Source organism: Antennarius striatus, chromosome 2 (genome assembly GCF_040054535.1).
Source record: "Antennarius striatus isolate MH-2024 chromosome 2, ASM4005453v1, whole genome shotgun sequence".
Taxonomy (NCBI): Eukaryota; Metazoa; Chordata; class Actinopteri; order Lophiiformes; family Antennariidae; genus Antennarius; species Antennarius striatus.
The window spans coordinates 14,118,530-14,131,230 of record NC_090777.1 but is presented as its reverse complement, the minus strand read 5'-3'; the positions used below and the strand labels follow the sequence as shown (position 1 = coordinate 14,131,230).

At 37.4% G+C, this 12,701-nt stretch overlaps 1 protein-coding gene across 6 annotated transcripts in view; it reads left to right on the top strand.

Moving 5' to 3' along the window:
* The window catches only part of cep104 (centrosomal protein 104), a 36,755-nt gene extending 24,106 nt beyond the window's left edge, over positions 1–12,649 (top strand). For 3 of the 6 annotated variants that reach the window (XM_068334494.1, XM_068334505.1, XM_068334513.1), the window contains exons 14-21: positions 4,177–4,377; positions 4,973–5,057; positions 5,586–5,658; positions 5,887–5,995; positions 6,097–6,235; positions 7,347–7,414; positions 9,314–9,401; positions 10,607–12,648. In XM_068334494.1, the coding sequence (XP_068190595.1) occupies positions 4,177–4,377; positions 4,973–5,057; positions 5,586–5,658; positions 5,887–5,995; positions 6,097–6,235; positions 7,347–7,414; positions 9,314–9,401; positions 10,607–10,737 (894 nt within the window). In that variant the 3' untranslated portion in view covers positions 10,738–12,648. Of the gene's footprint in view, positions 1–4,176; positions 4,378–4,972; positions 5,058–5,585; positions 5,659–5,886; positions 5,996–6,065; positions 6,236–7,346; positions 7,415–9,313; positions 9,402–10,606 lie in introns of those variants that run through there. The other 3 variants (XM_068334522.1, XM_068334530.1, XR_011038173.1) reach the window with 3 other exon arrangements.
* The last annotated feature ends 52 nt before the right edge of the window (positions 12,650–12,701 follow it).

Sequence of the window (12,701 nt, the reverse complement as noted above, 5' to 3'; positions counted from 1 at the left end):
AGAGCAGACAGGAGTAGAGGGAGATGCAGCGTAAGGTGAAAGTAGAGGTAGCAAAGGCCAAACAAGGGGCTTATGATGACATGTATGCTAGGTTGGACAGTAAGGAGAGAGAAACTGATCTATACAGGTTGGCAAGAAGAGAGAGCGAGAGATGGGAAGGACATGCAGCAGGCTAGGATGATTAAGGATAGGGATGGAAGTGTATTGACAGTTGCCTGTAGTGTGATGGGAAGATGGAAAGAGTACTTCAAAGAGTTGATGAACAAGGAAAAATGAGACAGAACAAAGACTAGGAGAGGTGGCTGTAGTGGACCAGGTTGTGATGATAAACCTTTGCAAGTAGGGAAGTGTCTAGTAGAGGTGGCAGTAGAGTTTCTGACTGGGTTGTTCAACAGGATCTTAGATAGTGAGAAGATGCCTGAGGAATGGAAGAGAAGTTTGCTGGTGCACATTTTTAAGAACAAGGAAGATGCGCAGAGTTGTGGCAACTACAGAGGAATAAAGCTGATGAGCCATACAATGAAGTTATGGGAAAGAGTGGTTGAAGCTAGACTAAGGACAGAAGTGAGCATTTGTGAGCAGCAGTATGGTTTCTTGCCAAAAAAGAGTATTACAGATGCAGGTGAAGAGGTGAAGAAGTGTGTACAGGCAGAATGGAGTAGGTGGAAAAAAGTGTCTGGTGTAATGTGTGCTCGAAGAGTTTCAGCTAAAATGAAAGGAAAGGTGTACAAAACTGTGGTGAGACCAGTGATGTTGTTTGGTCTAGAGACAGTGTCACTGAAGAAAAGACAGGAGACAGAGCTGGAGGTAGCAGAGATGAAGATGCTGAGATTCTCTTTGGGAGTGACCAGGAAGGATAGGATCAGGAATGAGTACATCAGAGAGACAGCCCATGATAGAGGTTTTGGAGGTCAAGTCAGAGAGGCCAGACTGAGATGGTTTGGACATATCCAGAGGAGAGATAGTGAATATATTGGTAGAAAGATGCTCAGTTTTAAACTGCCAGGCAGGAGTCCTAAGAAAGACCAAATATGAGGTTTATGGATGTAGTGAAAGATGACATGAAGGTAGTTGGTGTGAGAGAAGAGGATGCAGAAGACAGAGTTAGATGGAGGCAACTGATTTGGTGTGGCAACCCCTGAGGTGAAAAGCCGAAAGGAGATTTTTATTTTTATTTTTAATTTTTGCAAAAAACACTTTAATCTCATTCAAACATTTTGCAATATTCATTAGATGAAAGCACTAAAGTGCCTCAGAAGAAGATCTTTTGCAAAAAGAACTTCAATCACATTCAACATTTAGAACATTTTACAAGAGAAGAAGAAGAAGATTTCAGTAGATTTAATGGTGAATATGTTTTGTGAATAACCAGATCCTAAAAAAGTTATTCTGTTGTCTGCAAATCATCCAACTGCTGACCAAGTGTGGCAGAACAAGAAGCAATACCATCCTCCCCTCTCTAGTTTATTGACCGACTCCTCCACCCATCCCCCACCACTAATCCCATTTGTTGACTTTACACAGCTTTTATCAGTGAGAGCAAATTGTTAGGTTTGGCTTCTTTGTCGCTCCACCCTCTGTGGGAGAAGCCACACAGGTGGAATTGGATGGCCTGCGTTTGCATGTTAGTGCATGCTTACTTATCGACTGTCCCTTTGTGCTGGCTGTCTCACATCTTTGCCTGGGAACTTCAGCAGTCTTGATTGAGATGTGACAGAAGGCCATGCTTTGTTTTGAATGCCTTTTCTCCTGACTGTCACATCAAACAGTTTGATGTGAAAAACACACAAGATACATTCACCAAGATACAAACACACAATAAGTTGAAAAAGAGAGTCGGGCCTCCTTTAGAAATGATTTGCAGAATAAATGTTCTGATGTTAAAATAATCCAAGTGATATGATAATGTGTCAATCAGATATATCAGATCAGGTCTCATTTGATCACTCTTTTAAAGTAGATACAAATTCTTAAGATATGCCTTTATTCTTCCCACAGTGGGGAAATTTTCACAATTACAGCAGTAGTACTCAGAGAGAATGGAAGAACAGGATATGCAACAAATAAGATAAATAATAAGAATAGTTTGAATAACTAACAAAATAAATAGTGTAAGTGAAGAGATATTCAAACAAATGCATACATGCATACATAATTAGAAATATACATACATAATTGCTACATTTTAACAACATCTAGAGGTACTTTTAACAGGCTCTAGACATTAGCTGAAGCCATAGCGATTGCTGACAAATGTTCACATGGTTTAAAAGTATTGGCGATCCTTGATTCTTACTGTGGAAATTAGCAACAAGTAACAGCTAATTTGTTTGAAAATAAAGAAAGTTACATGTGCTTTCTTAATTCTTGAGGATATGTTAGAAATATGTACAATAATGAAGCATCAGCATTTATAATTGGAAATGGTGATTGCCTGCTTATAATGAAATCTTCCTTTCTGCAGGGGCAAAATATCTGTTTAATGATTTAACCCCATGTATGTATGTGTAAACTTACATATACCATCATAGAGTTCTTTGTTGGGTGTTTGTTGTCAAATTCAAGAAACTGCATACCATATTCAGGTCAGATATTTTTTATTATTTATGCACTAAACAAATTTGGTAAATGATTGAATCTTTCAAACCAGATAACAGAAACAGCTCTCCTATAGTTCATATTACAAGTCCAATATTTGTCCATCCATAATTTCAGTATGTTTACTTTTTGATGTACTCAGAGGTCACAGCCAAAAAAAATGGGCTGATTGAAATTCCTGTAATTGAAATGAAAAATTGGTGGCAGAGACAATAGAGAATAACTGCATGTTGTCCCTGAAGCAAATGATGAATGATCAAAGGAAGAATGACTTTATTCTTGTTACAGAGTTCATATCAGATGGTAGGCCTTTCTCATAATACTGCTTAATGAAAAAGGACTTCTGTTTGTGAAAATTGAATCTCAATCCTTTCTGTGCCCTGCCTTGTTTCACCAGCATGCTTTAGGTAAAATAAGATGGGTTTATTTTTAGCATCTTACAAACTTTTACCAACATCAGCCGCCATATACAGTATGTACCTTAGACAAATTTAGACAAAGACAAATTTACTCAGAAATCAGGTTGTACCAGAAATAAACCAATACAGTATCCTAAGTGCTATCAGTTTTACGAGAAGTCTGAATGTTGGTGCCATTAGCTAAAGTTAGTTTTTAATATCTATGTTCACATAAATAAAATTTAAAAACCCTGTGCAGAATTCTCATTGGACAGAACATTTGTTTCCTCAAACTTCTAGCTCAAGAAATCAAGTTTCCTGTATGACTTGCCCTACTTACAGAGAACTGGTGTCTTCTGCAAAAGCATCGATACCAGGTTGACGACTATAACTAAGTTGTTAATGTGCATGTGCAAATTTATGATGACCCGGTGAACGAAAATGTGATTCAAATTCAGTTTATAGAAGTTATTATCTGAATAATTTATCATTTAAATTTATATTGTACTTTAAGTTAATAATATCATTGACTTGTGATTTTAGAAATTTTTTTTTTAATGTTCCCACAGGTAGTTCTCAGGCAAATTCCACAGGCAAATTCAAGAAATCACTGTATTTGAAGTTTGCCATGTTGCACGTCATGTGGTGGTTGTCTTGCACCACATGCAGGCTATGTACACATTTAACATAGTTAGAACCATTGGTATTGATTTTTTAAAATATTATTAAGAAGTCAGTTTTTCCCAAACCAGTTCTATCTATTTATTGTAGTCCATGTTAGAACATCTCTGCTAAAACTAAAAGCAAAGAAGTTGGAAAAAGCAAACATAATTGTGCTGGAAGGAATAGCGGGACTTTTTTTGTGAGAAGAGGATTCCCCCTGTACACGACAAACAAACTGCATGTATCTTGTGACATTTTTTTGTATTTTTGGCCTATTGCAAGACATATCACAGGGAGCAGATATAATATCATTTTTCTGCAGTGTCTTGCGCTGTGGGTTGTAAAAAGTTTAATGCTAATGAAAAAAGCTTCGTTCTCTTTTCTCTCTTAAGAAGATCAAACAAAGCTTAAACTATATAACAATATAAAATAAGCTCCAGAATAATATTTTGATCATCAGTCAAAAACCTTGTTTAATGTTAACATGTTAAGAGAAAGCCTGTTTCCCTTCCATCAGTTTTGTACAGCGGCTTTTGCACATAGTTCACCAGTGGTTCGAGAGAAGGCAGTCGACATCATGCTCTCCTTGTACCAGCAACACAGAACTGCTGTTCTCAGCCACCTTCCACCCAACGATGCTGCAACCAGAAAGAACTTCCTCTACAAAACGCTTTTTGATGGGTTTGCCAAGATTGATGGAAAACCAGTGGAGACTCAAGTAAATAATAGTTGGTTTATTTTTTTATTGACTGTGATTGTAAATGTCGTTTGGCTGCTTTTTATCATCTTCACCTAAAGGAAGAGTAGTAGATACAACTGAAATTGCTTTGTGTGCGTGTGTGTGTGTGTGTGAGACCTTGCCATCTTGTGACTCAATGAGCATGTTGCTTAATAACGTGCTGCTGCCAAAATGTTTGATCAAGTGTTCATCATTTGCCAAACAACCCCACCACATGAATCACTGCAGTTCCATTAAACCTAAAGCAATAATCCAATTTTAACAACTAGACATCAATCAGAAACTATATATATATATATATATATATATATATATATATATATATATATATATCTCACTTTTTAAAAATGTCTGATAAGTTCAATTTTTGACTCTATACAGACTGCGCACCCCAAGTGATCAGGAATGATTCCTTTTTCACTTGTACAGATACAACTACCAATATTCTGTATATGCTTTTAATTCTCTGTCTGAAATCACTTTCAATGTTGTATAGAGCTTCTTTTTTGTAATACCTGTTTATGGATGGTTTTGTGATATATGTACATCTACTCATCATTGTCTCTGTCTGAAGGAGAGAGGAAATGGAGGCATCAAACGACAAATGCCCAAGAAAAAAGTTCCAAAAGCTGAAAAAGAGTCCCAGAAATCTGGCAAAGGTACACGTGCTTTAACAGAAGGACACATACTACAGCACCTTAGATTATACTCATACCAAGGATATTCTGTAGCAGCGAGTACAAATTTGCTTGTTTTTTACCAAAAGGATTTTTCCATTATGCCACAAAAACAGCAATGTGCTAATGATCATCTTTTTGGGGGAAAGTGAGCACAACCACCCAAGTCTTGTTTTGGCTCATGTTCGAATGGAAAATCTGCATTCACAATTTTCAATGATGATACTGAGCTTTACAGCATTTTATTTATCAGGTACTTCTCTTGGCATGTCAGTAACAGAGTGTGTCACTGCTTAAAATGTGAATATGATTTCATCTAACTGGAATATATTGCTTTTTAATAGTCCAGTGTTAAATATAGTGTAGATTTACTCAGGCATCACATCTCACATAATGTCTGTAAAGGCCTTACAGTACTGTACAGTTCTGGATCTTTTGGGTCAAAGCTCAGAAAAGTGGCATTAAGCGGATGCAGTCTGGAAAAGCAACAGTTGTCTTTCTCATTTCCAGCTGTCACAAAAGAGCCCCAAAAGAAGTTAACAACTGCAATTGACGACCAACAGTCTATTAACTACCTGGACAAGTAAGTAACATTTAACTAAGCAGAGGTCTTTAAAACAAGTATTAGTCATGTAGCAATGTATAAAAGACACATAGGGCACCTTGTCCAAATTCTTTTCTGCCCACTTTTAGCAGTGAATTATTTTTAAATACTTTATTTCTATGACAATAGGGTACCTGTGCAAAGACTAATGCATTGAAACAATGATTTTAACAATAATTCAATATATTGCCTAATCTGATCTTTCAGTTTATGTATATTCTGCGGCAAAAAGGATGAGTCATTCACAGAGGATGGATTGGACCTTCACTACTGGAAACACTGTCCTATGCTGAAACGATGTGATGAATGTAGACAGGTGGACAACTATTACACTTCCAGTTGTATTGGCATATTTTTGATCCTCTTTCTAGATGGACAAGTTGTAGTTGTTTTATCATCTCTGTGTCTTGTTTACAGGTGGTCGAGATTGGAAGCCTCATAGAGCATCTACTGAACGAATGTGAAAGCAGATCCAAGTTCAGCCAATGCCTACGCTGCTTAGAGGCTGTGGCCACCGAAGACCTGAGTCAGCATATTCAGGGTTCAGCTTGCAACCGTGAGTCAGTCTCTCTCTTTCATGCATTGGATAATCTTTGAAATAATAAGGTTTAAAATAATGCACATGGTGGTTTTGTTTGAATAATTCATTTAAATCTTGACTGCTATATCCAAACCACCAAATGTAAGCAAAATAAGGTGGAGTTGATTTGCTTTTTTTAGCTTACCAAGGCAATTTTTGCTAAAGTTGACGTAAGTAATTTTGCTTTCATAATTTGCAAACTTGTATTTACTGAATCTGGAAGTCTTACATTGCAGTCACATTGACAGATACCTGATACAATTTTATTGTGACATTTTTATTTTGCCTCTCCACCCCAGCTCAAGCCATTGCAAAATTAAAGCTCTGACATGGCAGTTTGATGTTGATCATCATCATACATGTTATGCTCTTCATACAGTATATAGTTTCTACATTTTAAGCAGCAGAATTTAATGTGATAAGTCAACATAATCTTGCTGTAGGCAAGATCTTTATCACACAGAGGATTTGGTTGACTCTCTCTAGCCTGCATTGCAGCATGCATCACAGTTATTGTTATTGGACAGGTGTTGTGTCATTAATGTGCTAAAAGTACAACTGAGATCAGGTAATTGGCTTACACGTTTATGAGGATTCTACCAAAATCTATATGTTGTGGTTTGTTTGTGTGAAAGACTTTTAAGAGAAGATCTTCATTCTTCTGTATTGTACACACATATGGTGATTATGTAAAGCCATAGATCCTGCACTTGGTGATGTAGAGAAATTACTACGTCAGCACTCTGATGCTAGAACAAGCCATTGTTTCTGATCCTCCATTTTTTGAAAGGTTCTCTCTGGTGAGACATTTCTTGCTGGTTTTTGCCTTGGTCAAATTATCTGTTGTGTTTGTGTGTTTGACACAAGCCATAGATCTCCATACATAATTGACACCACTGAGCCTCTTGTGTTCCTCTAAAATTCAATCCTCTTGTTTTTTTTAAAGAACTTGAATTATACCAGGTTTTGTTTACACAAATGTTCCCATACCTCAAAGCTGAATTCTAATAAAGCATTTTCAGTGTTTGGGAACTTTTTTCTGGATTTGTTTTACAAGTAGATTAAGGGTGTTGTGTTTCCATTTCAGCTTCTGTCTTGGGTAAAGGTTCCAACCATTGCCCTTTGTGTCACAACAATTTCATGCCTGGAGAGGAGGTAAGATTTTGTACTGCACCACTCCCATCCCTATAACAATGATTTATTGTAAACCAATGGCCAGGTCCAAGAAAATACTCAGTGTGACTTAAGAAACAAAAAGCACTGGACCTGGAGCATGTGTGTTATTTTCATCCCTGGGATAGAAACATGAGTTTTGCAGTTGAACAGTCATGTATTTTTTTTTTTTTACTCTCCTGTCAAAGGGTGCATATAAGGTTACTTGTGTCTGTCCATCAATACATCTGTATGTGACTCTATGGTTTATCAACAACTTCCCAGAAAATGTTGTGCAAAATAAAAACAAAACAAAAAACATTCTTTGTCAAGTGTGCATCTCATAGGTTTCTGTAACTCGCTTGTATTTCAATAATGTTTAACAGTGAACAAGACAATTTCAATGTAAATTTGCTCAAATTCAACTATGAGAGAGGTTATAATATAACCACATAAACACAAGGCAAAAGTGGTATTTGTGACCTTAGACACAAATTTTCATTTTAGTAGTTACTGGTTTGAAAGATAAAAGTGTAACCTTTACAAATTTGTTTCCCAAATAGTTAAATTCATAAGGAGAAGGCAGCTTGATGGTGCAGCGGGTAGTTTTGCACAGTAAGAAGGTCCCAGGTTCGAGGTCACCTGGGGACCTGTTCTCCCCATGTCTGCGTGGGTGGGTGAATTGGAAACACTATATTGTCCGTTGGTTTCAATGTGAGCATGTGTTTTTGTATGTGTAGCCCTGCGATGAGCTGGCGACTCGCAGGGCTACACATAACCCACACAGGGCCTCCTGTCGCCTGTAAGTCAGCTGGGATAGGCTCCAGCATAGCCGGCAACCAGTATTTCGGCTTTAGCAGCTGTAGACGAGATGATTATGAACATGTCTTCTTAAAGATGAATGAATGAAAAAAAGGCTGAAGTCTAGGTTCTGTTATGGTTTTCTGAATGTCAATCCGTGCATTTTCCCCCCAAATTTATATTAATGCAGAAACTCAAGTGCAACTAAAGTCAGGCTTGAGGAGAAAACAGGTGTTGAGGTAGAACACTGTTATTTTTGGCCTTTAAAACTTCAAAGGAGGTGAAGCCTTTGTTCCCAGTAGCTTCATTTGTTTTAAGATGAATGAAATCACATACTTGAGATTCCAGTTATTGCGGAAGTAAAGACAAAGAAGCCATGTTTGCTTTTTTTAGAAATAAGTTTTAACAATTTTTACAGCCATGCCCTCCTAAGTGTGACTGGTTGTTCTTTCATATAACCCTGCAAAAAGTTGGTGACATTTCCAGGATGTACCATGCCTCCCTCCCAGTGTCACCTGGGATAGATTCCACAAAAGAATTGTGAAATGAGATTTAAGTTAGCAATTATTCTGTAAACAGGAGTTTAATTTGGTCTTATTACAAGATGTTGACCATAACAACTCTTAGAGCAAGTGTTGACTAATATTTAATAATTTATTTCTGACAAAGTAGTATTGAGATAATCTTGAATCATTGTTGGAAATAAAGTTGGAATATTTACTGATATTCAGAAAAACTTTAAAATGTAGAACTGATTAAATCTGAGCAACAAAGCAGGAATTTCCCAAGATTCCTCCCAGCTGATGAAAAGCCCTGATACTGAGATGTACCTAGTATTATAATGATACCAAATTCCTGATTTTCTTAAATATCTTGCCAACATAGTATGCCAATCCTAAAAATTAATGAAGGAAATGACTCAAACAAGTCACACTCACTGTTCTTGATCTGAGTATTGACCTGATGAAAGACTGCTATGTTAGTGAGAGGGAGGATAGACATTTGGGCCTTCATCGGGCCTACAGTCACCCATGGTTGTCCTGACGGAGAAAGTGCCTGAGAGAGGAATGGACTCACTGAGCTACTTTGTCCCGTTTCCAGGCCTGGAAGGCTCACCTCATGGGCAGGGAGGGCTGTAAACAAAACTCACGCTGGACTGTGGTGTCCCAAAGAAGTCAGCCAGTACAAGGTAAAGCATTCATTCACCCCCTGTTTACACCTACCTCCTCAACGCTCACTGTGAGAACTATACAAAGTACCCATGCTTGTTGGTGAAATTTCATGTTGCAGCTTTTCCACTATTAGTTCCTGTCTGAGAGCACTGAAATATACTGGCACATAAAAATAGTGACAGATTGAGTTTGGGGTCTAGTGTAGTCGGGTTTTTAATATTGATTTGGTTGATATTTTACGTTCATGGAAGTGGGTGTTATTCCGGTGTTATTAACTCAAACATTACAGCCACATCTTATCACAAGACCTTTGGTATCTTTAAGTACTGTTGTCCTATTTTGTGTTGCAGGACATCTCACATTGCTAAAATAATCTTTTTCCTTCACCCACACACACTACAGTACAGGACTTCTGCTGAATATTTCATAATCCCAAAGGTTTTCATTATTTCACACGCCCTTTTCTTTGGTCACATCAGTATTTTTTTTACTGTCTCATTATGTGTATATATTGTATTTTTTATTGTTACTGGCTTCACCAGTAGGTTTTATCTTGTTTTATCCTCTTTGCTAAGATTTTAGATCACTGTGAGTCTTGTTAACTCATTTTTTCTGCATACAAAACACTGTTGACTAGAAGCTCTTCTTCTCTTTTTTGCATTTAGAAAGAGTGGCTGTACGTTGAGCATTTGCTTCCCTTTGTTGATGTGTGCATTTTGAACTGGACACTGAAAGTCTAATGACAAACACCAGCAGGCACCACGAGTTTGCAAATAATCAACAAATAAAAAAAAAAAAGGTTATAATTCGAAGCATGTTTGACAGTGATGGTAGCTTTCTTTCATCTGTCTTTCTCCATATTTTTACCTCCAAAATAAACAATGCCAGAAAAGGAACTGCTTTTGTTTTTAGGTGTAAAATTTTCCACAATCTTGGAAAAAAATGCAAGTCTTCTTTGTGTATTTTACAGAGAACCATTGCCACTTATACCCAAACAGATCAGTGAAGTATTTTATTCCTTATTCTGAGAGAACACATGATGAAAGTAAGCCTTGTGATATAACATAGACTCAGTCATTATGTACAAAAGGTCAAGAAGGCGGTGTCAAGAGATATAGGACACCATGTTTAGTGGTAAATAGTAGACAAACGGGGGTGGGGCATTTTCTCAGTTTACATTTTTACAAGGATTTGCTGTAAGGCTTTGTATGTGTGTCTCTAGGCAGGGCTGTTGGTGGAGCCAGGCTAAAGCAGGCCTGGTCGGTTGGGGCAAAAGCCAGGCCCAGGGGCAGAGGCAGTCGGATCCCAGCTCTGGCGACCGTGGCTAAAGGACATACACCAGGGAAGCATTGAACACGATTCATCATGCTCAGGCGAAGCAGAAAAAGCACCTGAAGGCAATGCATCGCTGTAGTAACCAAATCCTTGACCATATTTATTGTTCTCATGTTCCTGCATATCAGCACTTTTAGAAATTGAATAAACAGTGTTTATGAGACTCGTCATATTTAATTCTAATAGTAGTTTAGTCAGCAAGAGAAAGTCATAAGAGATAGTGGTTATTTTTCAAAAGACTTCTATTTTGAACCTCTGCAGTGGGGAGCTGTACAGTATTTAAGGATGGCAATGATTTAAAAAAATGGTTGGCATAGCCAAAACATAGACGAAAAACTCATTAGTAAATGAAGCTGAAATGAGTGAATCCTTGTACAGAATCTATGTTTGCACAAAATGAATGTGGTGGAGAAAAGACCCTTGGATCACTGGTGTTGTACCAGCAAAATATGTGATGGATCAATATCCTTCAAGGGGATGGTGAAAATGGCCCATTCTTATACTCACCTCTTTGTTGACAAGTAGGACAAGGTTAAGGTACAAGTTGCAGAATCTATTAACATGGCAGCACTACAGTAGATGATACATCTGTCTTAAAACGTATTGTGTTTCAAATGCCTACAATTTTATTATAGAAGTTGCATTTGACCAAAGAGCTGATGGTTTATCCCAGACATTTCTGTACATTATGTACTTTTTTACCCTGCCTAATCCCAACTAACAATATTGAGCATTTTTATGCCCTAAGCATAGCGACTACACCCTTTAGCTTCATATAATTATGATGAATTCCCCTCCAAAAACATGGAGATGAATGTTTTGTGTACAGTAAAAGTCGTATAATACCTGTAGAAAAAGCCCTGAGGCTCAAAGTTTGAGAGCAAAAGACAGTAAGAAGCTATCTCTATTGTGAACAATATGAATTAGCTCATTGCATCGCACCATATCAGTGTTAATTACGTATCTGCATCAATTAAGGCAGGAAAGAGACATCCTTGAAAAAGATTATATTTTAAAAACTCTTATATGGATAAGAGAAATTCTATCACTATGCCTGATTAACTGAATCATAGTGGCTGAATTGATAAACAGCAATTCTACAGCTGATATTTCAACATATTTATTTTTTAAGGCTCACATTGAATTTATGCTGCTTTCGGACTGGAAGCCAAAATCTGACTTTCAGCCCATTCAAGATTGAAAATGGATGGCTCTTTTGTAGTCTGAACAATCACACACCACCTAAAATCCAATACAGTGAACCCTCGTTAAACATGGTTAATGCGTTCTAGGACGACGCGATCAACAAATTCCACGATAGAGCTATGGTCTATTTATCTTATTATTTACAGTAATTTAAACGATTATGAACCCTCCCCATACTGATATTAAACCACCTTCTATCTGTATTACCTTTTCCCACACTCTTATCCACTGTTGAAAGCAATTTTGTGTCACACGTAAATCCGAGACTCACGGAACGAGCACACTTGCAGATGCCGTCAGCCAATAGAATGCGTGTACGGTATGTGACTGCATACCAAAAATCCACGTTGAGGTGAAGTTGTGAGCGTTAATGTGCGAGGACGCACTGTATTTGCAAGACAAATTGAAACATTTTTGAAGTAGTTCCAAATCGCATTTGGACAGATGTGTCTCAGTCTGCACAGCTCCGAACACACTGATCTGTTTGACTGTCCATGATGTCACTCTACACGACGTAAGAACCAATTCGCGTTACGGAGAATGGAGGACACCTCCGCAGCCTTTATATGTTACTGTATTAAGTACTACTATAACAGTGGATATTTTAATGTTTTGAGCATAGCGATCAATATTTCCTGTATCATTGTTCTGGCATTAGATTGCTATTTTTCTGTAAAGGTGTCTGTATTCGTTTAAATAAAGCTATATTAAGATAAATTTTTCTTCTTCTTCCAAATTGTTTCAAGTGATGTGCTGTTCTCCAGGTGTTCACACAC